Here is a 25,946-nt window from a genome sequence, read left to right on the forward strand (position 1 = left end):
GTGTGGCCAGAGCCTATAGGGAAAATGTCTCTGAAGCCTTCCTGTACCACTGCACCCAGCTCTGGCAGCTGACTCGGCAGCTTGGAAAGTGCTGGAAAGGCAGGACAGATATAACACTGGCCATCCCACCAGCTGCATGAGAGCTACTCCCTGCTTGAGGACATCTAGTTCAGACCAGCAAAAGAACATAGGAAATCAGCACATTTATCAATGCAATAGCAGTGTGGTTGTTTTTTTTTTAATAATTGGTACTTTATTTTATTTATTGATTGATTGATTTTAGAGAGAGAGAGAAACATGGATTTGATTTTTTTTTAATAATTTTTTTTTTTACAGAGACAGAGAGGGAGTCAGAGAGAGGGATAGACAGGGACAGACAGACAGGAACGCAGAGAGATGAGAAGCATCAATCATCAGTTTTTTGTTGCAACACCTTAGTTGTTCATTGATTGCTTTCTCATATGTGCTTTGACCGTGGGCCTTCAGCAGACCGAGTAACCCCTTGCCCGAGCTAGCGACCTTGGGTCCAAGCTGGTGAGCTTTTGCTCAAACCAGATGAGCCCATGCTCAAGTTGGCGACCTCGGGGTCTCGAACCTGGGTCCTTGGCATCCCAGTCCTACGCTCTATCCACTGCGCCACCACCTGGTCAGGCAGATTTGATTCTTGTATGGGCCTTGACCAGGGATCAACCTATAACCCTGGTATAGTGGGACGATGCTCTAACCAACTGAGCTACCGAGCAGGGCCAAGCAATGTGGATGTTTTACCACTGCTCACAAAAATTAGGGGATATTTTATAACTTCGTATTTTTTTGAAACAGCCCCTAATTTTTGTGAGCAGTAAATTTGCAATTACCTGAAAAGCCTTCATTTTCATGCAGAGGAGGACTCCAATGGGAAGCCAACGCTATTAGTATTTTGTGTGGAGAGGAGGGTGGATGATTAGAGACAAAGGATGGAGGAAGGTGTACACTCTCAAGAATCGGCAAAGCCGCCATCTGAACTAAGACCGCCCACTCCAATGTGCAGATCTCACTGACCAGTCCAGCATTCAAGGCTCCTTCTCCAAGGCATGTCCACCATGGCCTACAAATGTGTTTGTGAAATGCTCTCATCTTCTGGTTCCCAGCCATGTGCTCTTAAGTGCATATAATTCAGAAGAAAATAGAATATCACATGTACAATATAAAAAGTATGGACCATTTTCCTCTTCAGCATCTATTGAATTTATAGTTTTTGGTTTATTTTTTTTAATTTGGACCGGTCTGACCTGTGGTGTCGCAGTGGATAAAATGTCGACCTGGAATGCTCAGGTCACCGGTTTGAAATGCTGAGCTTGCCCGGTGAAGGCACATAGGAGAAGCAACTACTATGAGTTGATGCTTCCCAGTCCCCCACCTCGACTTTTTCTCTCCCTCCTCTCTCTAAAATCAATAAATAAAATCTATATATGTATGAGTTTTTTTGAACAAAGAAAGTAAAAGAAGAAAGCAGAGATTTTTAAGTGCACTACCTTTACGTGACCTATAAACCTCAAAGAGAAGGCTGAGACCCCCATCCCCAAATCCCAAGATGGCTGACCAATAAGATGGCTAGATCCACACCCTAGAAGAAAGCAACCCCCAGGTAACTGGTCTGTAGAATGAAATCTGAGAATGAACATACTCCCCTAGGTAGACACAAAGACCACTCAAACAAGTGGGCTAAGGGAAGAGCCCCAGCTCTGTCTCTAAGAGGCTGCGTTCTGCATGGGGAGGCAAAATGGCACAGTGATTAGAAAGATGAGCTCTGGCATCGAACAGACAGATGTGTATATCCAAACTCTGTTGTTTGCTAGCTGTCCAAAGGAACTAAACCAGAGCCTCAGTTTGCTCAGGTATAAAATGGAAAAGAGTTGCCCTGTCCTGGTAGCTCAGCCGGTTAAAGCATTAACCCAATATGCCAAGGTTATAGGTTTGATCCGTGGTCAGGGTACACTTAAGAAACAACCAAAGGGCCCTGGCCGGTTGGCTCAGTGGTAGAGCGTCGGCCTGGCATGCAGGAGTCCCGGGTCCAACTCCCGGCCAGGGCACACAGGAGAAGCGTCCATCTGCTTCTCCCCCCCCCCCTCCTCTCTGTCTCTCTCTTCCCCTCCTGCAGCCGAGGCTCCATTGGAGCAAAGTTGGCCTGGGCGCTGGGGGTGGCTCTATGGCCTCTGCCTCAGGCGCTAGAATGGCTCTGGTTGCAACAGAACAACACCCCAGATGGGCAGAGCATCGCCCCCTGGTGGGCATGCCGGTGGATCCCGGTCGGGCACATGCGGGAGTCTGTCTGACTGCCTCCCGGTTTCCAACTTCAGAAAAATACAAAAAAAAAAAAAAAAAAGGACAATGTATGTAAAGTCCTTAACAAGGTTCCTAACGCACAGTAATGGCTCAATTAAATATTTTTTCAAATCTGAGATTAAGCCCTCAGAATCACTTCCTTGTTGGCAAAGAGCCTTGTCTCCAAGTCCTATTCTCTACCAGGGAAATTGGGCTTGTGGTTCTCTAAAATGAGTACGAACATCTAGACTAGTTTAACTCTCCCACCGAGATAAACCCAGGCCTTTGAGAAACATGTTAAATTCTATCAGTACACAACAGAGTCCAATGCTTCCAGAAACTCAGGAGCGAATTGCTTTGCCCATCAACCCATACGAGCCAGTTTATTATTATAGATGAATAGAGAGGTATAGTAAGAAAACTGAGAAGCCAGGGAGAATGAGGAATGGAGACCTGGGATCTTGAAGACTAATCTAGTTATCTAGGGCTATTCCAGATGAGAGGTCACCCAATATGGTGTATGCTTGGAAAACTTAGGCATGCTTCTCTACCCATGAATGATACCACCTCTAATGCTTCAGCAGATAAACACTTCAAGATAAAGGACCCTGATTATCCTAAAATGAAACTATGGCACAATTTGAGGAAGGACTATAGGCAATTATGTAACAGGCATCAAGAATGCAGGTGTTGGAGTTAGACAAACCTGTATTTGAATCCTGACTGTGCCACTTAAAAGCTGTGTGAGCTTGAGCTAGTTACCTAATCTCTCTGAGTTTCAGATTCTTCATATGTTAAATGGGGATAGTTACAATACCTATCTAACATGAATGTGATGGAAGTTCAATAAAACCATATGTGAGCCCTGGCCAGATAGCAAAATTGGTTAGAGCATTAATCCAAAGTGCAGAGGTTGCTGGTTCGGTCCCTGGTCAGGGCACATACAGGAACAGTACAATGTTCCTGTCTTTCTGTCTTTCTCTCTCTCTCTCTCTCTCTCCCCCCCCCCCCTTCCTCTGTTGCTGAAATCAATAAATATTATTTTTAAAAAATATATGTGAAAAGTCTTGCCCGGCCTGTGGTGGCATAATGGAGGGAGTGTTGACCTGGAATGCTGAGGTCACTGGCTCAAGCCCCTGGGCTTGCCTGGTCAAGGCACATACAACAAGCAACCAATGAACAGCTAGAGTGAAGCAACTAAGAGTCGGTGCTTCTCACCCCTCTGCCACCTCTTCTCTCTTTAAAATCAATGGATAAAATCTTAAAAAAAGAAAAGGGAAAAAAAGTCTTGGCACATACTAAATACTACCATATGTTACAAAACACATGGTTAGTGAACTTAGCGAGAACATAAGATTATAGTCAACTGAGGCTTCACCAAAAATAAATCATGTCAAGCCAATCTCGTTTTTTAAACATAGTTACTGTGCATTTTACATACTTATTGACTTGATTTTAAACTAGCAGGTGAATTAAATGGTCAGATGTCAGATGGATAGCAGTACAGTTGGGTGGATCTCTTTTATTAGAATGCTATGAGGTTCTGGCCTTACGCTTGTCTGGTCTAACGTTCTTATTAAAGGCTGGGAAGAACATACAACACCACCATGCTGAAAAAGTGAGGGTAAAGATTAAACTTTATCTTACCAAAAGTCTAAAAAATGAAATGAAAGAGGAATATTGTCTTGCATTCAGATAAAAAAAAGAGTCAGTGTTACAAAATGAAGGAAGATTGTTTGAGGAGTGGTTCATATGGCAAGACTCATTTATATATGCAAGCATTTATTGATTGATTCATTCACTCAATAACTATAGGAGTAACCACTGCTGCTGATGAAAAGACATAAATCTCTGCTTTCAGGGAGGTTACAGCCTAGTGCCATGATGGCGAACCTAGGACACACGTGTCAGCCCTGACATGACATGTGTACCCATTTTCGATGACACGCGGCCACATGCAGCCGCATACCAGAGAAGTATGGGGCCACATGCCGAGAAAGATGTTTCATCCTTGGCTCCTGCACGGCCAGGTGCAGTAGCCAAGGATAAAACATTTGCTGTAGTGTAGACACTCTGTGCCAGAGGTCTGTAGGCCAAAACAACAGAACTCCAGCACAGAGCGTCTAGTTCTGGGACTTCCAGTTAGGCCGTTAGGGGATCTTTGACCTCACTTTTGACCGGTGGAGCAGGGAGCAGCAGAATGTCACTGGGGACACATCTCTGGGGGCCCTGTGATCGCCATTACCAGCAACCACATAACCACAGCACCCATCATCCAATCTACTGTTCTGGGGTGTGGTGGATTTCTAATTGACCATCATTACTGAGATAAGTGAGGGGGAGGCTGGGAGAGGTGAGGGCCTGTGCTATGGGTGCCGTTTCCCACCATTAGAAATAGCAGCAGCCATCATAATTTACATAAGATGCAACTTGCAGAATTTCAAGACAGCATCTGGGCTCAGGTGTTTGTCGACTTGAGGTCAAAGTTTGAGAATCTGGAAAGGTACCACTTGGAGAATCAAGAGGAATGTCACTACGAACAGGAAATTTGGAGTGCCTGGAACCGATTACAAGACATTTCTAGCACCCTGAAAAATATAGCAATGGCTTTACTCACAATTTTTCCCTCTATGTACTTTTTTTTTTTTTTTTTCATTCTTCTGAAGCTGGAAACAGGGAGAGACAGTCAGACAGACTCCCGCATGTGCCCGACCGGGATCCACCCGGCACGCCTACCATGGAGCGATGCTCTGCCCACCAGGGGGCGATGCTCTGCCCATCCTGGGCGTCGCCATGTTGCGACCAGAGCCACTCTAGCGCCTGGGGCAGAGGCCACAGAGCCATCCCCAGCGCCCGGGCCATCTTTGCTCCAATGGAGCCTTGGCTGCGGGAGGGGAAGAGAGAGACAGAGAGGAAAGCGCGGCGGAGGGGTGGAGAAGCAAATGGGCGCTTCTCCTGTGTGCCCTGGCCGGGAATCAAACCCGGGTCCTCCGCACGCTAGGCCGACGCTCTACCGCTGAGCCAACCGGCCAGGGCCCCTCTATGTACTTTTATGAGACCTTATTCTCAGCATTAAATAATATCAAAACCAACAAAAGAAACAGATTGACAGATGAAGTTAGTAGCACTTGCTTTGGCTTGAAGTATACAAAATACCAACCTTCAATTGAAGATTTAGACAATGAAATTCAGCAACAAAAAAGTCACTAATAGGCAGGTTAAAGAATCACCCCTCCCCCTCACTTATCTTAGTTCATGGCACCCCACACAAGTTAAATAATATCAAGACCAACAAAAGAAACCGACTGACAGATGAACAAAGAAGTCACTAAGCAGGTAAGTTAAATAATTAGTTTTTGGTTTATTAAATACAGTTATATATTACAATTATATATTTTTTGTTATTTAAACTATAAATATCGTGAAATTATGGGGTTTTTTTCTCGAATTGACACACCACCCGAGTTATGCTCGGTTTTTTGGCGAATTTTGACACACCAAGCTCAAAAGATTGCCCATCACTGGCCTAGTGAGAAGGAGGACCTGGAACTGGAACAACACAAAAGAGAGGAAAGATCGCCTAATACTGCTTTTTAGTGATGATACTAAGATGAGACTTGGAAGATCCGCAGACATTTCTCAGATAACCTGATATGGGAAAGAATGGTTTTCTAGGTGGACTTTACAGAATGTGCAAAGGCCCTGAGACAGAGCTGACTTTTCTGGCTGACCCTAAACAATTACTTTACGTATATATCTGGGATTTGAAAAGAGCAAGATGCAAAAATACATCAGGCCTCTTGTCTCACATTTCCAGTTCAAATATACTCCCGGACACATCTTACCGTAGGTGATGACAAGCAGCACGAAGTTGAGGTTTTTGAAAATCCGGACGATAGAATTCAAGTACAAAGTATCAGGTGGTGCCAAGGAGTAGCTCAGGGATTGGGCCCTGCTGGGGGGATGCTTAGGCTTCTCCTTGAATACTGAAAGGAAAAAAAACAGATCACTGAACACCCCTGTGGTTACAGCCCGGCAGAGATACACGTGGACAAGAGCTGGCTTCGTCCACTGAGAAAGAGCTAAGGCCCCAAAGGAAATATTAATTCTTCAGTTAAACCCTTTACAGCTTCCTCTCTTGAAGCTGCTTTTCACTATCTACGGCTGAGTGAGTGGTCTACTGATTACTTTTTCTTAATGGCCTCTGGACAGCTGCCATCATGTGGCCTCCCAGGCAGTGTTCAAGGATCACGGAGTCCTATAATAACTAGGAAAAAGCACACTGCAGAGCACCAGAAAAAAAACCCACAATAGTAACACATGGATAGAAAGGAAGTGAGCGCTGAGGCTTCAGGATTAGTGAGTCCGGTTAATGGCTTAGCACAAGAGCTCCTCCACAGAGGGAAGGGACTGTGTTGCCCATGCTTAGCACAGAGCCTGGCACATGGCAATCAATAAATATTCCTGAGTAGAGGAAAGGATCTTTAACTAGAAAAATCTGGAGTCCCCTCCTAGTTTCTCAAAGTTGGAATCAGACAGCTGAGAGGATTAGCACAGGGCCCTGTGGGAATGGCTACTCTGATATAAGGACTGGGGAGGGACAATGGGTAAACCATTCCTCTTCTCTCCCATTTTCAGTACAACTGGGACAATTTAACTGCACTGACTGCTGTTCAGTTCTCTGGAGGGCAGATCAGCTTGACCAGTTCTTTGGCTAACCTGGTTCCCCAACTGAGTCCAAGCAAGCAGCAAGCGGCCTCACCCTCACCCCGGGAGAACATTCCTTGTCCAGTTAAAGGAAGCTCTGGAAATGAGATTTAATTCCTTGAAGGTCAAAGTCTCTCCCTCTAACCACCCTGCCCCTTCTTGGGAAAACCTCCAGCGCTGAATTCAGAGCCCTGCCTCTTCCATCTCAGAAAGTAGTCCAGGGTAATTTCCTCCTGGATAACTTCCTGCCGTTAAGAACCTCTCATCCATTGTCTTGCCTGTTCACCTCCCCTTCCACTGGGGAAAAGGAAGCAAGGCAAGAGGGGACTGATCTCTGCAACAGCAGGGATTACTCAAGGACTTGGCATCCACACACCAGAATTCAGATAAGATCCATCAGTTCTTTATTCAACAGCTACTGTCCCTGCTTGACAATAAAGTGCCAAAATGTAGCAATGTCCTACCTCCAGGATCTCAACTGCAAAGAACCAGGACCTCATCTACCACAAACACAGGCATTTGGAGCTGGGCATAGTGCAATCTGTCCTCTGTCCAAGACACCCTGTCGGCCTTTAGAAGCCGCCCGGCAGCCCTCTCTTGGCTTGGACCCAGGGGAGAGGATGCCACGGTGAGAACAGCTGAATGAGGTGAACAATGATAAAAATGTTTGACTCTGGAGGTGAGGCCAGAAGGAATGAAACCTTAACAAGAGTGAGCGAAACCTTCAGATATTAGGAAGAGAACTGGTTAACCTTTAGACGGGTCACTAACTGAAAAGGAAACCTCTACCTGCTGTCTCTGAATTTATCACAGCCTATGTAATACCACTCAGGTTATAAAAGAGGATATAAAATTATATTATCCATCAATTATATGGTGATGAATGGTATCTAGACTTGTGGTGGTGATCACTTTAAAGTGTATACAGATGTCGAATTAGAATACTGTATACCTGCGCCACCACAGGTCAGGCCTTTTTTGTGGGTTTTTTTTTTTTTTTTTTTTTTTTTTGCATTTTTCTGAAGCTGGAAACAGGGAGAGACAGTCAGACAGACTCCCGCATGCGCCCGACCGGGATCCACCCGGCACGCCCACCAGCGGGCGATGCTCTGCCTACCAGGGGGCGATGCTCTGCCCATCCTGGGCGTCGCCATGTTGCGACCCTCCTGGGTGTCGCCATGTTGCGACCAGAGCCACTCTAGCGCCTGGGGCAGAGGCCACAGAGCCATCCCCAGCGCCCGGGCCATCTTTGCTCCAATGGAGCCTTGGCTGCGGGAGGGGAAGAGAGAGACAGAGAGGAAGGCGCGGCGGAGGGGTGGAGAAGCAAATGGGCGCTTCTCCTATGTGCCCTGGCTGGGAATCGAACCCGGGTCCTCCGCACGCTAGGCCGACGCTCTACCGCTGAGCCAACCGGCCAGGGCTTTTTTGTGTTTTTTTTTAATAATATCTCTTTCCCAAAAGAAATGAATTAAAAAAAAATAGAATACTGTATACCTGAAACATATAAAGAATTTTAAAAAATTATATTAGCCAAATATCTCAGAGATTAAATATATATATATATGCATATGAAATTAATAGTGATTATCTGAGGTTAGGATTAACTCATACAAGGCTAAATTAATGGTCATTATTATGTTTTCTTTATATTTTCTAGATTTTTCCATAATGAGCATATCAGTGCTCTTATAATTTTTTTAAAAAGGCATTAGATAGGTGGTACCCAGGTATTCTTGGGTGAGTCTATGGGATTATTAATGTTTGTGGATTCTGTTTTGTTTTGCTCTGTTCCAGAAAATTACAGTATGACATTAGATAAATAGGCTTAAATCCAATCTCTGTCACTTCCCAGCTATCTAATCTTGAATAATTTATTTCACTCCCGTAAATTCTCCTCTTTGTTAAATGGGACTGATAATGGTGCCTTCAATCACAGGTTGTTGAAGATTACATGAGATCAGGCATGAATAGCACAATGCCTGTGATGTCATACGTGCTCACGGGTTCCACAAAGGGTGATTGATCAGCAGCCTGACCATTAATTCTGGTGAGGCCCATTGGAGAACAGTTTAATTACAAATTACACCTCTACTGAACCACTAACCAAGTGCACAAGGCCAGCTAGCACTGTACTGGAGGCAACTGCTCAGGCTAACGCGTCTGAAAACCATCAGAGGCCTGGCCTTCAGTTTCTGTACATGTCCACCATATTCTGGGGTCATGTTCACAAAAGCCCCACCAAAGCCAGTAAACCTCCCTGCCCCGCCATCTACTAATGAACTTACCGATGATGACAAGGATGAAAAGCAGAGTGGCGACACCTGCTATCATGTAGAACATGATGCTGATGCGGTAGGTAAGGAAGTCCCGGTCTTTGCTATTAGGTACCAAAACAGGGGGGACCAAGAACCCAATCGCAATTCCAAGCTATAGAAAACAGAGACAGTCAATTAGTTACCAATGGCCAAGAGGTGATGGCACAAGTTTAAAGAGACTTCTAATAAGAAACACAATCTCAGTTTTTCTTAAAACCTAACCAGGGACTATTGTTTCCTCCTCAAGACACTAAAGAGAGCTTTCTTTTGATTGACACCTCAATTCACACACACCCCTGACCACCCTCACCATCAAGACCTATTGAAAAAAATTATGGTTGGGGTTCTCAATGCAGGCTGGCTCTTCTCTTCTCTAGCTACACACTAAGAATGATGAATCCTATTATCTCATCTCTAGCTACAGTAAAATGATGTTGAATTTTTCCTGTAACACTTAAATTCTTTTTTTCTTTTTTAATTAATTGACTTTCTAGGAAAAGACGAAAAGAGAGAAACATTGATTTGTTTTTCCACATAGTCATGCATTCATTGGTTGATTCTTGTATGTGCCGTGACCAGGGATCAAACCCGCAACCCTGGCGTACTGGAACCTAACCAACTGAGCTAGCCAGCCAGGGTCTTAAATTCTTGATTTCATTGAATCTGTTAACCAAGAGCTCAGAGACCAGCTGGAGGCAAAGTTGAAAACTTCTATATCGTAAAACCCCAAGAACTTGAACTCAGTAAGACTCTGAAGCCTAAAGTTATTACAATTTATAAATATAAAAGCTTAAGTTCATTGTGTAAATAACTTAGCAATTGATAAGGCATCTGTAATACAAAGTCATACGCAACTGCATGCATTTATACACACAGGACATGGGCATATGCAAACTGGCTATACACACACACACACACACACACACACACACACACACCAACAATAAGAAGTTAAAAACATACCTGCCTTCAAGTTCAAACTCAAGTAACCTGACAGATAATGTGACTTGGGTGTTTCAGAGGTCTGAAATGCCTTGATTCAAGAATGACTAGCTGTCACACAACTCCCAAAGCCCTCTACTACATGTGACACCAAAGCAGAAGTCAAAAAGCAGCCTGAGAACTCCTGAAAGCGCCAAGTTCCCAGAGTGGAAGAAGGAAGATAAGTGAGTCCATTATCTTAAGGTCCCACTTTTCCTTTATCGTACTTGAGAAAGAAACTATAGGTAGAGAAGCAATTTGTTTTCATCCCACACTAGGACACCATTCATCAGTGGCAATCTGCTGACCATCTTTGATTGGTTTTCCAATCTGTCAATTAAAGCCACTAAGGATGGTCATTAGTGCTTCTCAGCTCAGGAATATTCACAAAAGTCATCATCTATACGCCCAGTGTAGGGTTCTTCCAATGTATACCAATCTATAATCAATAAATCAAACAGACCTTTAAAGCATCTACTATGCAAAAAGCATTCTGCTAGATATTTCAGGAGGTGCCAAGATGTACACAGCAGAGCTCCTGCCTTCAAGGAGCCTCATAATCTCGTGTGGCAGCAGGGATTTAAAACGGAGATTAAAAGATAACTCAAATGATGACACTTGAGTGTTGAAATTATAGAATGCTACAGTTTGGAAGTTCCTTTGTCATCTTCTATTACAACCTAATTATTAGAGGGCCAAATGGAGGCTAAGTGAGGTTAAACTCTCGAGGTAAGTGACTTACTTACACAGGGTCACATAGAGTTGTGATGAGAAAGCAGATGTCCTGACTTGTCGGCCAGCATCTCCCCCACAGAGCCTGGCAGTGCCCTCCTGAGCTAAGAACGCTGAGAAAGGCCCAAGTGAGTAGGCTTCTCCAGGAGAGAAGATATTCCACGTCCTTGGGGCTTTATCTAATCTTCGGTCCCACTTATTTGTCAGAATCTAGACTGGCTTCTTAACTGCTGATCTGGAAGACTTTGAGAGTAAAAACCAGCCTAGACAGAGGGGCAAATGCAACCATCATAGCTGGGAACCTGGGCCCACCGCAGGTCACATCTGGCTGGCCTCCTCCGCACTTTGCAGGTGGAGAGCTACAAGTTAAGTAGGATCCTGGAGGGCCCCTTTTGCAAGAATGAGGGAAGTTATAGGGCATCGTCCACAGCTCTGTGATTCTCTCATTCCCAAAGGGACCCTGAGATAGGATAACTCAATCCCTAGTAATCTTCTACCCTAAGAAATAAAAATGGAGAGGCAGACTGGGAGACTCAGTTTTTATTTTCTATTTTATTTTTGTCCTTTCTGCACTAATCTAAACAATGTTACAGTATCAGTGGTCACAAGTACTTGCAGAGCAAATGTCACAATTAAAAACACATCTGTCCAGCCTAAGGACTTTGGGTGACAGGAAGAAGCTATACTTTGTGTGATGCATCACTTGTCTTTCTGGCTCATGCATTTGGCAGAGCAAAAATAAACCCAGAAAACTACTGGGCTGCATCTGCGGTGAGACTCCCACACTTTACCCACTACACACACCACATTCTAAGAGCCCTCCCCCTGTCACCATCCACAGTGGGGCACTCGGAGGAGCTGACACAAAGCGGTCCTCCCAAGTGTTGCCTGGTCATGAATATTCCCAGACCATCCAGGGAAGACACTGGGCTTCCAAGAAAAGCAGGGAACTCTATGTCAACAGCACGGTGAGGGCTTCGGTCCTCATGGAACAGAGACAGAAAAGTGCCCTCTGCTAGGACCCCAGGCACCTCGTTCCTCCTGACCCAGGCCTTCTGCAAGTTAGACGCTGCTCTTCTCGGTAAGAGGCAATCATCTCAGCAAACAGGTTCTCCTTCACCCAACCTCATTCCTCCTCTGCCCACCCCCTCCTCCCAACCTGCCATTCAGAGAAAAGGGAGCTAACTCTCAGCCCCAGGGTGGGGCCCTTATTGCCTCATTCCTTTTCCTGAGAGACAGTCAGCAGGTCAGAGCTGGGATGTCCTCTCAGATTTCAGGGCTTCCAGGAACTGGCTCCCTCATTGGGTTAGCAACTTTCCCTGCAGCAGGGACCTCCAGCTTGAAGGCTTACTTCCAACTTGGTCTCCCTAGGATCTCCTCTGGGACTCACTCCATGTCTTTCATTTTAAAATGAACCCCTCACCTTTTTTCCTGGGGGACATCTTCTCTCTAACACAGTGGTTAAGGGTCAGGCCTAGGGTCAGAACACTCTCAGTTCATATCCCAGATCTACCACTTACTAGATGTCTGACCTTGACAAAGTTCATTCACCTCTCTGTGCCTGTATCCTAATCTACAAAAGGAAGCTAATACTGTATCTACTTATACCATCCAGCTCACGGGGCGTCCTGGGCACTAAATGAGCTCATTTGAACAGTCTATTCAGCAGAATGCTTTATACCAGACAAGGTAATCGCTCCCCATCTGCAAGTCTGGCTCTTCCACCCACAAACGTAAAGAGCCATGGGATCAGGCGGGACACGGAGGGCCACCAGGACTCATAAGACATGCTTGATTTGCTCACAGCAGTCACAAACCGGCCTCCCCTGGCTCTCTTCCTCTTCCCAGCCCGGCTCCTTCAATCTGCTCTCTCTCTGTTCTCTCGGTCACCCTGATCGCCCCCTGCCCTCCACTCCGCCCCACACCTCCCCACGCCTTCCTCGGAAGCCCACTTTGACTCTAAGCCCTCCACCCAGATTCTCTCCTCCACCCTACACAGTATGCTCAGGTGCACGGTCCCCAGCACTCTGTTGACCACAAGGGCCTGCTCAAGGACCTCCAGGGAGCCAGCCCCCTCAGACGGGACACGAAGTCCAAACCCCTCAGCCTGCTGTTCTTGCTTTTCTCCACCTAGTTTCAAGTTACCTTTCCACTCCCAGGTCCGCCTACTTCCTCTATGTCCCCAGGACTTCAGCTAGACTTCAGCTTCACAATTCCAACCTTTTCCTCATCTAGTCCAGGCAGACTTCAGCTTCACAAGTCCAACCTTTTCATCATCTAGTCCAGGCATGGCCAACATGCGGCCTGCGTAATGAGTTTATGCGGCCTGCGATTAAATTTTTAATATTCTCTACTACTTTAAAATCTCAGCTACTCAGAAGTGGAAGCGTCTTTGATTACAGGAAATCGAGATATTTAAGAAGATAGTGATACGTGGAAAAGAATTCCGCGTGTGACTAATCTAGGGTTAACTTCCAATTACTGGTCAACAGGATTTGCGATACTTCTTTATTTTTAAAAAAAATTCCATTATAAAGATTTATAACTTTTGTACTCGTCTGTACTCGATATGAACTGTTTGACATTTAGCAGCGATGTGAAACCCACATTGTTTTAGGCGGAGTTTGCCAGTGTGTACCCAAGGTCAAACAATTTGTTATTTTTGTGGTCAAGTGTGCTGAATCAAGTGGCATTGTAGCATAGACAATAGCTGCAGTTGATAACTGAAAACATGTCCAAGCTGATTGTAAAACGAAATAATTGTTTTATTTACAATATAACCCCTTCAAGCTCATTCTATTAATTAAATATTGTTTTGATTGATTGTGATACAGTTTGGATATTTATATGGTATGTAATTATATTTTTATTAAAACATTTTTTTAAAGATTTTATTTATTCATTATAGAGAGGGGAGGGGGGGAGGAGGAAGCATCAACTCCCATATGTGCCTTGACCAGGCAAGCCCAGGGTTTCGAACTCAGCGTTTCCAGGTTGACGCTTTATCTACTGCGCCACCACAGGTCAGGCCTAAAATATATTTTTATTAAAATAATATTGTATATTAAATTTTTTTCACTCACATTCATAAACAAGTTACATAATAAAATTTTGTTTACTTAAACAAATTATTTTTGTATTTAACATTTTTTAATTTTAATATTTCTTCCAGCCTATGAAAAAAGTTTTCTTTCTAATCTAGCCTGGGAGCAAAAACTGTTGGCCAGGCCTGCTCTAGTCCCTACTTTTTTCTCTAAGCAGTTCCCTCGCTGGGAAAGGTCTCCCTCCCTTAACCGTTCAGAGCCCACCTCAAGGTCAGTTTTTCTTGACTATCCTAGCTAGGCACAATCTCCTTGCCCTAAACTCCTCTAATCCTTTGGTTTCAGCTATTTTTATGACATAATCTGGTGCCTGGTAAACAAAACTGGGGCTTATTCAATACATGGGTGTTGCCCTGGTCAGGTAGTTCAGTTGGCTGGGGTGTTGTCCTGGTATGCCAAGGTTGTGGGTTCGATCCCAGGTCAGGGCACATATAAGAATCAACCAATGAGTGCATGAATGGGTGGAACAGCAAATCAATGTTTCCCTCTCTCTCTAAAATCAATAAAAAGAATTAAATACGTAGGTCCTGAATGAATGGGTTGGAGTTAACTAGCATGTCAGAAAAACATTACTTCCATTCAGATAAACGTGAGTCCAGACCTACAGGAAGATGTGTAATTGGAAAGTTTAATCTAGACAAGGCTTTCAGAAAAAGTTTGCTATTTAAAAAAAACAAAACACGGTTGAGGGTCCTTTTAAAATCAGAGATACTGTGGTGGTGAAGTGGATAGAACATTAAACTGGAGCAATGAGCTCGCTGGTTCAAAAACCCTGGGTTTGCCAGGTCAGGGCACACACAACAAGCAAGCAATGAATGGCTAACGTGGAGCAACTATGAGTTAATACTTCTTGATCCGCACCCCCGCCCCATAAAATTAATAAATAAAATCTTTAAAAAAATCAGAGCTACATGAAACATAAGTTGCGGGTCAATATAGATTTCCACCCACTTAAAGCCCATCAGCCTACATGAGTCAGCTTAAAGCACACAGCATGATGCCCCCCTCACCAGGGATTTATATAATGAGTGACTGGGTACACCTGTGTGTATCCACACATCTCTGTGGACACTCTGTGGTCTTACAAAAGATTCATCTGAAGCTAAGGTTCACAGAGTACCACAGTTGAGGAAAACTTAAGCTACACAGACAAATGTAGGAAAATGTGACCATATAAAGGGTCGTTTAAGTCCATATAGAATTTATGGGCACTAAAATGTACTAAAAATGCAGTATGCCTAATTTCCATTCCATTAAAAAAAATACTCACATACCCCTGGGACTGTGTGGCTTGACACTGATGTGGACAGCACAGCCACCAGCCACCAGGAGCAGGGAGGCCATGGCTGAAGCTTTTTCTCCCAGGACCACACCCACATGGGGGGTCATGTGGAACACTGGGAAGTGACTTCAGTACTCACTGTCCTGGTGTGGGCACTTAAATGCCCCAAAGATGGTACCACAGAGGCACACAGACATTCTTATCCTATAAATATCTGTCTTTCTCTTTCTCTCTCTCTCGTGTCACTTAGACATTTGCTTACCAGGGGTAGTCAACCTTTTTATACCCACTGCCCACTTCTGTATCTCTGTTAGTAGTAAAATTTTCTAATCCCCCACCGGTTCCACAGTAATGGTGATTTATAAAGTAGGGAAGTAACTTTACTTTATAAAATTTATAAAGCAAGAGTTACAGCAAGTTAAAGCATATAATAATAATTACTTACCAAGTACTTTATGTTGTGTTTTTGCTAAGTTTGGCAGAATCAATCTTTATAAAACAACTTACTATAGTTAAATCTATCTTTTTGTTTATACTCTGGTTGCTCCGCTACCGCCCCACCATGAAAGCTGGAATGCCCACTAGTGGGCGGTAGGGACCAGGTTGACTATCACTGGCTTATACTTCCAGTGAGTAACTAATCTGGGCAAAATTGCACATAAACAGGGCCCACAGGGTCCTAGATGTAAGGGACTAGGTTAGAGTGAAGGCGCTCTGCAGGAAAGCCACCTTTGTACCTGGAGAGGAGGCTCCGAGGGGGTCTTGGAACTGAGTCTGCGAATGCCCCGAAAGACACAAGGAGAATGAGGTGGCAGCTAGCGCCCTGGAACATTTGCATTGAACAACAGATTAATCATGGAAGACAAGCCCCCAACCATCTAGGAAGGCCAGGCAGTGCTTAGACAAATGCCATGTTAAGCAGTAGTATGCATGCAAAGCCTGCTCGTATGACGGTATTTTTGAAATCTCCAAATCCAACGCCTTGGCATCTTTTGAAAAGACCAGCTCAGGATTGAGGAGGTAGCAGACCTTCAGGAACTAAGAACAATCACATTGATTTGGGGAGAAATCACTCATGAAAGGAGTTTACGAATTTAAAAGGCTAAACTTTGGCCTCTAAGAATGTAGGGAGCATGGTGAGAACTGGTCAACTCTAACCTTCATTAAAGCTATCTCCCAGACAAAGCTTTGTCCTTAAAGCTGTGGTTATGGTTTAAGCTACCCTGACAGGCTTGTATTTCCTCAGTTCTAGAGGTTAGGGAAATGCAGGAAGCAGCAGCTACTGAAATTAGGATAGCATGCTGCAAGGACTGACTCCTAGGGAAGGTAAGATCAGTAATAACAGCTGATACATTATGCTCACCATGCCAGAGGCACCATCCTAAGTACTATTAAACACTAATTTAACATTGAGAAAACTGACATTTAAGGAGCTTGCCCAAGGTCCTGTAACAGTAAATGATACAACTCGACTTCAAGTTCAGGCCATCTGTACTAGAGTCTAAACACTGTACTCTTAGGCTAAATGCTGAGATCTTGGCTGCTATCCAAACAAGAAAGAAGAAAACTAACACATAGTAAGCAGCATTATCTCTTATCTTTTACAGATAAGAAAACATCTGTAATTTGGCCAAGGTCGCCCAGCTTCTAATGGCAAAACTGAGATTCAAACCTATGGCTGTCTGACTCCAAATCATTTGAACAGGGTCAATGCCACAGAAGTCCCTGCCCTCAATGATCTGATGATTCCTCCAGTCTTATATACTCAATTCTGTAATTCTATAATTCAAGCACCTCCCTATATATCTAGAAGTTGGGGGACACAATGGTGACAGGTGTCTCCAGCCATAGTCTCTTTTTGTTTACCATTTAATTACACCCTACGGGATCTCATGTGTGTAATGCTTAGTTTGGGGTTCTTTCCCTATAGGGTGTTGTCGCTCTAACTAGATTGTTAGCACCATGAGGACAGGGGTGTTGCCTAACATTTCCTCGTGTGAAATTTCCCCACCCTGTACCCAATACAATGTCAAAAACAAAGATGGCAAACAGGAAATGTCTTCTGAATAAAGACATAACTCTTAAAAGCTCAAACCTAATTCAAGTATATCCAGTCTCCTCTACAGCAAATAAGCTGGGCACCATAGCAGCTTGGTGTATCGCATGAGTTTACCACAAAAGAAAACAATGTGAACGACAGAGAAAACCTCAAATCTGGAGCTCCCCATGATAAGACACAGACGCCACTAAAATATAGGCTGATCTACTTTCCACCTTCAAACCTACACTCAGCACATACCAAAAGAGAAGAGACAACAGATGCAAGACAAAGAACTCATATCACCAAGCTTATAAGCTATCTAATATACCTTAATCTATTTTTCTACTTTGTGACAGAGACAGAGAGAAAGACAGGGAGAGGGACAGACAGGAAGGGAGAGAGATGAGAAGCATCAATTCTTTGTTGCAGCACCTTAGTTGTTCATTGCCTGCTTTCTCATATGTGCCTTGACTGGGGGCGGGGACCTACAGCAGAGCAAGTGACCCCTTGCTCAAGCCAGTGACCTTTGGGCTCAAGCCAGCAACCATGGGGTCATGTCTATGATCCCATGCTAAAGCCAGAGACCCCTTGCTCAAGCTGGTGAGCCCACGCTCAAGCCAGCTGAGCCCGTGCTCAAACCGGCAACCTCAGGCTTTCAAACCTGGGTCCACCGTGTCCCAGTCCAACACTCTATCCACTGTACTACCACCTGGTCAGGCTAGTATACTTTATTCTTGACCTATATATAGCCTTGGTGCTGGGTTTCCTCCTCATCTTTGGGGAGTGCAAAGTAGCCGAAGAGCAGAGGTCCCCTAGGCTGTGAACAGAGATGCTACATTTAGGGGAGGGGTCTGAGTTCTACAGGGAAAAATTTTTGTATTAAGAGTGAGCCTGACCTGTGGTGGTGCAGTGGATAAAGCACAGACCTGGAATACTGAGGTTGCCAGTTCAAAACCCTGGGCTTGCCTAAGTCAAGGCACATAAGAGAAGCAACAATGAGTTGATGCTTTCTGCTCCTTATCCCTCCCACCGCCTTTCTCTCTCTCTCTCTTTCCTCTTTCTAAAATCAATAAATAAAATCTTAAAAAAAAGAAAAGAGTAAAAAGGAATGCTGGCAAAGGGCTTTATTTCTTTTAGCTGAGCCTCACACTTTTGCCTACTTTTAATTATCAACTCAAGAGGGCTCCTGGTACACATCCCTCCTTTTAAGGGTCAGTGTTCCTCTTGAACTTGACCTTGTGGTGACATGTGCAAAGGGTCAGTCTAGGTCAGGGGTCCCCAAACTATGGCCTGCGGGCCGCATGTGGCCCCCTGAGGCCATTTATCTGGCCCCCGCTGCACTTCTGGAAAGGGCACCTCTTTCATTGGTGGTCAGTGAGAGGAGCACTGTATGTGGCGGCCCTCCAACGGTCTGAGGGACAGTGAACTGGCCCCCGGGGTAAAAAGTTTGGGGACCCCTGGTCTAGGTCTACCTGAGAGCCTACCCTTTCACCGAGAGCCCGAGTCACTGCTGGCTCCAGCCCTCACAGGTCCCTATGATGACACTGTTGGAGGTCAACGACCATGGGCTTGCAGAACTTACCCAATGACTCAGCTGGAAAAGAGGAAAAATTAGAGGGTTCCTTTTGAACTAGCAGGCCAGCCAGAGTGGCAGAGTGCAGACCTCATTATTTCCAAGCTTCTAATCAAATGCTTTGGCACTTCCCAGCTGTCCCAGATGCCAGCTCGCAGCAGCCAGCAGACAGATCCCACTGTCTTGTGGCCCTGGTCAACTTTACCACACCCTGCTTTTTGACAGATGGTGGTAAAATAGCCCAAAGCAGAAGCAACATTGTCTTACTTGTCTGCAATGTCACATGCTGTCATTCATGTGGCAATAAGTATATCTAACCCTCCCAAGTTTTCTTCTAAGTCTGACTGGACTTTCTGTGTAACAGCCCTTACCTTCCCATTTTCAGGGCTGGAGCTCAGACCCAGGCAATGACTCATGCGCAGACTCTGGAAGAGCTGTTGCTTCAGGGCTACCATGAGCCGGAGCCAGTTTCTCTGACCTGAGGGTGTGTCTCCAGAGACAGAGTGGGCCCCACATAGCTTTTTCTCTCTTTTCTTTTTCCTCTTCCATTTTTATTGAATTTGTTGGAGTGACGCTAGTTAACAAAATTATACAGGTCGGAGGTGCATAATCCTACAACATGTCATCTGTACACTGTATTGTGCGTTCACCACCCCATAGAGCAGGGGTCGGGAACCTATGGCTCGCAAACCAGATGTGGCTCTTTTGATGGCTGCCTCTGGCTCACAGACAAATCTTTAATAAGAAAAATAATAACGTTAAAAATATAAAACATTCTCATGTATTACAATTCATTCATTTCCTACCGCTCATGTTCATGGTTGTGGGTGGCTGGAGACAATCACAGCTGTCCTCCAGGACAACACCAAATTTTTATTGGATAATGTGTAATGTACACGGGTCGTTGTATGGCTCTCATGGAATTACATTTTAAAATATGTAGCCATCATGGCTCTCTCAGCCAAAAAGTTTTCCGACCCCTGCCATATAATTTGTTTGTTTGTTTGTTTGTTTGTGTTTTTACAGAGACAGAGAGTCAGAGAGAGGGATAGATAAGGACAGACAAACAGGAATGGAGAGATGAGAAGCATCAATCATTAGTTTTTCGTTGCAACACCTTAGCTGTTCATTGATTGCTTTCTCATATGTGCCTTGACTGCGGGCCTTCAGCAGACGGAGTAACCCCTTGCTCAAGCCAGTGACCTTGGGTCCAAGCTGGTGAGCTTTGCTCAAACCAGATGAACCCGCACTCAAGCCAGCGACCTCGGGGTCTCAAACCTGGGTCCTCCGCATCCCAGTCCGATGCTCTATCCACTGCGCCACCGCCTGGTCAGGCCCCATGTAGCTTTTTCTTAGGATACCAACTTCATAAGTAAACTAACCCTGCCTCATGATCCCAAAGAGAAATGTGAAAAGGAAAAACAAATCTAAACCTCATACCAGGGCCTGACCTGTGGTGGCACAGTGGATAAAGCATCAACCTGGAATGCTGAGGTTACCAGTTCAAAACCCTGGGCTTGCCTGGTCAAGGCACATATGGGAGTTGATGCTTCCTGCTCCTCCCCCCCTTCTCTCTCTCTCTCCCTCTCTTCTCTAAAATGAATAGTCTTTAAAAATATATAATAAAAATAAATAAATAAATAATCTAACACCACCACAAGAAAGCAGCACCATCAAATCTGGCCCTGTAACTTAGGGAGTTATCCAGGAATCTATTTACACAAAAACATTTCCCAATATCCTGCTCCGAAGTCACCTTCCTCCTCCTTGTCCTGCCATTTTCACCATTAGTCACTACACAAGTGACTGCTTTAAAGTCTAATCTCTCTTCCTTTAAATGTGAACACAGGGATCTTTTCTTTCCCATTCATGGCTGCGTCCCCAGAGCTTAGAATGTTGCTCGGCACTGAGCAGATGCTCAACAAATACTTGTTTAATAAACAAATCAAGACAATAGTGCATTGGCTCAAAAACAAACAAACAAAAAACCATAGCTCCCAAGAACTGAGAGTAAAGGTAAGAGCGCTAAGTCCTATGAATGGAGGGTGTGGCTACTAATCCTACGTTTCCTTCATGAGACAGACAGGTCATGGGGATGACAGCCTTCAGTCACGGACTCTCATTTGTCACACTTCCTGCTGTCAACTGGGGAGACTCAGAGACCCTGGATGGAGGGGGATAAAACCCAGGACCAGCAGGTCAAAGAAAGACCAAGACTGGATGGTATAACCACGCAGGAACCTTATTTTCTTTAATTTGCTCTTTATTTTGATTTTTTTCCTTCGACCAAACTGGCCTCATGCAGTGCCCTGACTGACCCACTGCCCTCTCCCTTGCTTAATCATTAATCATGCAGCACTCAGGACAATGCAGTTCTGGTCAGCCTCCGGTCGTCTTGGGAACAAGGTCCTGGATCTATTGACTATAAAAACAGAGTTTTCAAACTAAAGACAATATCTTGGCCTCCGTTGTATTTTAGCTCCAGAGCCAGGAAAGCAGAATAATACCACAAAACAAGTCCTTGCAAAGCTGGACAGAACAACCCATGTGAAGAAAGAACCAAATGTGATGATCAATTCCTCCCTACACTAGCACCATCCAGTCAGCAGAGGCCACCCTCCTGACGCCTTTACTCACTGAATAATGATTACTTTTCTGCATAATCCATCTCCCGGAAGCCATGGGGGAGCCAGGTCTTTGAGCGTTAGCTACCTGTGACTCTGGGCTTAACACCATCTCCTTAATAAACCCTTACTGGCTGCAAACTCCTATTTGTGTCTCATCGGGCTTTGATGTGCAAAGGCAACCAGACCCCTTCAGTTCGGTAACAACGGGGCAGGGGCCTGTGTGGGCTATCTGCAAGGGACAGAGACCTGGCCCAGGCTGGAGCCACCCTAGTAAAGGTCATGGATTTTTGTGGCAGGGCATAATAACTCAGGGGTAGGCATTCCTGGGGCAGGTAATATGGTACCTACCTTCTTTCCTAAGGAGAGAGGGAGAAACTCAGAAGAGAAAACACAACATCTTCACAAGGACTGTCTGAGCCTCACCTGTCCCGTTTGTTACCACTGACCACTGCCACCTGTGTAGTAAGGCTGGGAGCAGCAGGCCCTCAGAAGAACACTTCTCTTTTTTTTTTTTGTATTTTTTCTGAAGCTAGAAACGGGGAGAGACAGTCAGACAGACTCCCGCATGCGCCCGACTGGGATCCACCCGGCACGCCCACCAGGGGCGATGCTCTGCCCACCAGGGGGCGATGCTCTGCCCCTCCAGGGCGTCGCTCTGCCGCGACCAGAGCCACTCTAGCGCCTGGGGCAGAGGCCAAGGAGCCATCCCCAGCGCCCGGGCCATCTTTGCTCCAATGGAGCCTTGGCTGCGGGAGGGGAAGTGGGGGGGGGGGGTGGAGAAGCAAATGGGTGCTTCTCCTATGTGCCCTGGCCAGGAATCGAATCCGGGTCCCCCACACGCCAGGCTGACGCTCTACCACTGAGCCAACCGGCCAGGGCCAGAAGAACACTTCTCAATCCTGGGCCTATCTCCTGATGGCAGGGACTGAATCTGTTCTGCACTAGGCCACCACCTCCCACTTTCCTCCATGAAGTAGGGAGCCATCCTAGGCCCTTCTTGGAATCAAAAAAAAAAAAAAAAAATCAGAATGCCCACAGGACTCCTGGAGCCATGGCATGGCTCAGCTCAAAGGGATGGAATCAGCGGGGATGCTCTGGCGCCCAGCTCTGGGAGAGGCTGCTTCAGCCAGGATGACCAGGGCTGATTCTGAAACAAAGAGCTGACTGTCAAGGTAAGAATGCTGGGCCCTATAAACGGAGGTGCGGTCCCTGCTCCAAGATTGCACCTCACGGGACAGACAGGACATGATTTGTGTATAGGGAAGCCCTTTCAGTCTCTGAGCGTCATGGGGCAAGTCCAGAGTCTTTTTTTTTTTTTTTAAGGGCACTTAAAAGCTAGCATTTACACAGTATTTCAGTTTCCGGGACACCGCACATCCAGCATATAAAACTAGCACGTCAAACCATCCAGTGAGCTAATAGCGGGGTGGCCAAAGTACAGACGAGGCAACAGCCCTAAGCGGTTGTTGAGGCAACAGAGCCCTAAGCGGTTGTTTTCTCCCTCTCATAACTGAGCTTAAACAACGTGCTGAAATCACAGTTAGTCAGTGGTAACAAACATCGGGGTTTCTGATAGTCCATCCTAGCTCTGCTGTCTTCCCACAGAACCTTGCTGAGACACAAGGCAGTGAGCAGACCCATGTGCCAGGGAGACATGATCTGAGACTCAGGAATCATCCAGGGTCTGTGGAAACTGTGGACAAAACGGGATCTCTAATAAATCTGATCTCTGTGTGATCTGATCATAAAGTCCAAACTGGACAGGTCATGGTAGAGAGTCATGCTCAGACTTAGGAAGGTTTAGCTTTGCCTTAAGCAAGCCCTATCCATTGTTCTCCAGCATCTAGGTTAACACCCCTTTGAAATGCCATTGTAATCCTCTTTCTCAGAGACCCAGGAAGCATAACCACCCTCCGGGGAGCACATCACATTGTTAACGATCTTGCACAGCCTGCTTCCCCCACCCCCCCACCCCCGCCTTCATGAAGTCTGCCTTAGACTCCCTCCTTAATATGAAATGTACAGACGGAATTGCAAAACTCATTCTCTGGCTTTATCTGAGATCTCGCTTCCCAGCATGTCCTCAGTCTGGTTCAAACAAACTCTCAAAAGAATAACCTATTTACTCTGCACCTCTTATCGAAGTTCTTCCTGAACAGTGAGTCAGAGACAGTCCAATGAGAGGGGATGTCAGTGTCCCTGTAAGAGCCCAAACACACTTCCAGCCAGTGATCCGGGCCCTGAGAACACAACTTACTCCCCCCATCCCACCCTACCCCACCCCACCCCATCCCATCCCACAACACAGACACATACACACAGCCTTCAGAGAACCAAATGTTAGCAAGGACTGTCCTCACTTCACAGATAAAGCAAGAGACTTTCAAAATGACTGTCCCAAGGCCAAATAGCAAGCCTGAGGCTGGCACTGTCTCTCGGTGACCAGGACAGTGACACTCCACAAACAGGAGGCTAGTGAGGAGCTAGAGGAGAGGAAGTGGGTGCAGAGAAATAGGGACCCCTGATGTTCCCAGGCCCCACCCCCAGCTCAGCCAGCCACCAAGAGGGAGAAGCTCTACCACCTGCTGCTCCCCGAGAACCGGCTTCAAAGTCTTTAAGAAGTGAAGGGGTAGGTGGAGGGGATTATCTCAGGACAACCAGTTCTGCATAAAAGCTGAGAGAGATTAGTAAGAGAGTTAGATCATCAAGCTGCATTCTTTCCCTACCCTCACCCTCACCCCCCTAAGGTTATGGCAATCACAGAAAATGCTCTGGAATCTTCCTTCAGCAATGAGAAGATAATGCCTCAAAAAGCACAAAACCAGAAGACCAGTCATCCATTCCCCCCCCCCCCCCTGAAACGTTCTCAGTGCCCCCGGGTGCCAGGAATGGCCTCTCCTAGTGAGTGCACTAGCAGCGAGGTCTCGGGAGGGCTGACCTCGACCTAGAAGGGTGGTGGCCTGGACTCAACCTCACTCACCAGCAGAGAGTGGACAGGTGGGTCTGCCTAAGTTTCCAGGGTGTGACAAATGAGAGGAGGATCGGTCAGCAAAACACTCTAGGGATGGCAGCTGAGATGAAAGAGAGTCGCTAGATTCTAGAGAGAGGAAGGATGCTTCAGTAGCCGAGTGAGGCAGCGAGTGCGAGCACCGGTGTGGATTCAGTAACTGTTTGTGGTGGGCTTATATCAGACCTCTTCAATTACCCTTGCTGGTGCCCTCTGAGACAGGCTTTCTCGTTACGGATAAGCTGATGCCCAAAGAGGGCTGGTGCCCTGCTGGAGGCCCCGGATCCAGCGGCCAGCAGAGCCAGGTCCAGGTTCCATGGCTTCCACACTGGAGCTCTCAGACTTTAGTGAGCATTAGAATTCCCTGGCGGAGAAGCAAAACCACAGGTTCCTGAGCCCCACCCAGCGAGGCTAATTCCTTGGATCTGCTCTGGTGCCCAGGAATCTGCATTTTTAATGAGCACCAGGTAGTTCTGGTGCTGCAGGTTCGTGGACCACACTTAAAAACAACTGAGGACTGCCCTGGTCGGATAGCTCAGTCGACTGGAACATCGTCCTGAAGCACAGAGGTTGCTGGTTCGATCCCTGGTCAGGGCATGTACAGGAACAGATAGATGTTCCTGCCTCTCTTTCTCTCTCCTTTCCTCTCTCGCTAAAATAAAATATAGAAAAATTAAAACAACAACAACTGAGGACTGCCCCAAGGAGAGAGAGATCAAGAGATACTTCTCAGCGGCTGGGTTCCCAGAGCGTCCTATGTAGGGAGGGTGTGGGAGAGGTGCATGCTACTGCCTTGGTCCTTGGTGGAGAAGAAACAGGTCTTGAGTGAGCTCATTGAGCGGCTCCAAAAGATGTCCAGCACCAAACAGGAAGCCTGGGACAAAGGTCTGAAGAAGTGCAGATTGCTCGAGGGGCAGCAACCATCCAAACAAACAGCCCATTGGGATGGCCCTGCTTTGACATGATGATTACTTCCTACCGACCCCAGAGCCACTGAACATCGTAACATAAGCTCCCTGGCCTCCTGCACAGAGAGAGCTGCTCCAGAGCCACTGAGGGACAGCCAGCTATGTTAACACAGGAATTTGGGCATAAGTCGGGAATTCTAGGGCAGAGGAGAATGTAGAAAAGGAGAAAAAGCCCCAAGCTTGCTTCAACTTCAGTGCCCCTCCCTTCTGGGGTGAGCAGAGTTGTCCAATCAAAAGTGGTCTCCTGGAACTGAAGTGGGCTTGTGTTCTCCTCTCTAGAGAAGGAATCAGATGGGATAGAAGCCAAA

General features: G+C 45.9%; 1 protein-coding gene across 1 annotated transcript in view; it reads right to left on the minus strand.

The window, feature by feature from the left end:
• Positions 1-25,946, minus strand: part of FLVCR2 (FLVCR choline and putative heme transporter 2) — a 61,089-nt gene that overhangs the window by 18,794 nt on the left and 16,349 nt on the right. Inside the window, exons 3-4 of the mRNA XM_066276016.1 lie at positions 9,297-9,438; positions 6,150-6,290 (exon numbers count right to left, since the gene is read on the minus strand). Coding sequence (XP_066132113.1) covers positions 6,150-6,290; positions 9,297-9,438 — 283 coding nt within the window. The remainder of the gene's footprint in view (positions 1-6,149; positions 6,291-9,296; positions 9,439-25,946) is intronic.

Source organism: Saccopteryx bilineata, chromosome 4 (genome assembly GCF_036850765.1).
Source record: "Saccopteryx bilineata isolate mSacBil1 chromosome 4, mSacBil1_pri_phased_curated, whole genome shotgun sequence".
Taxonomy (NCBI): Eukaryota; Metazoa; Chordata; class Mammalia; order Chiroptera; family Emballonuridae; genus Saccopteryx; species Saccopteryx bilineata.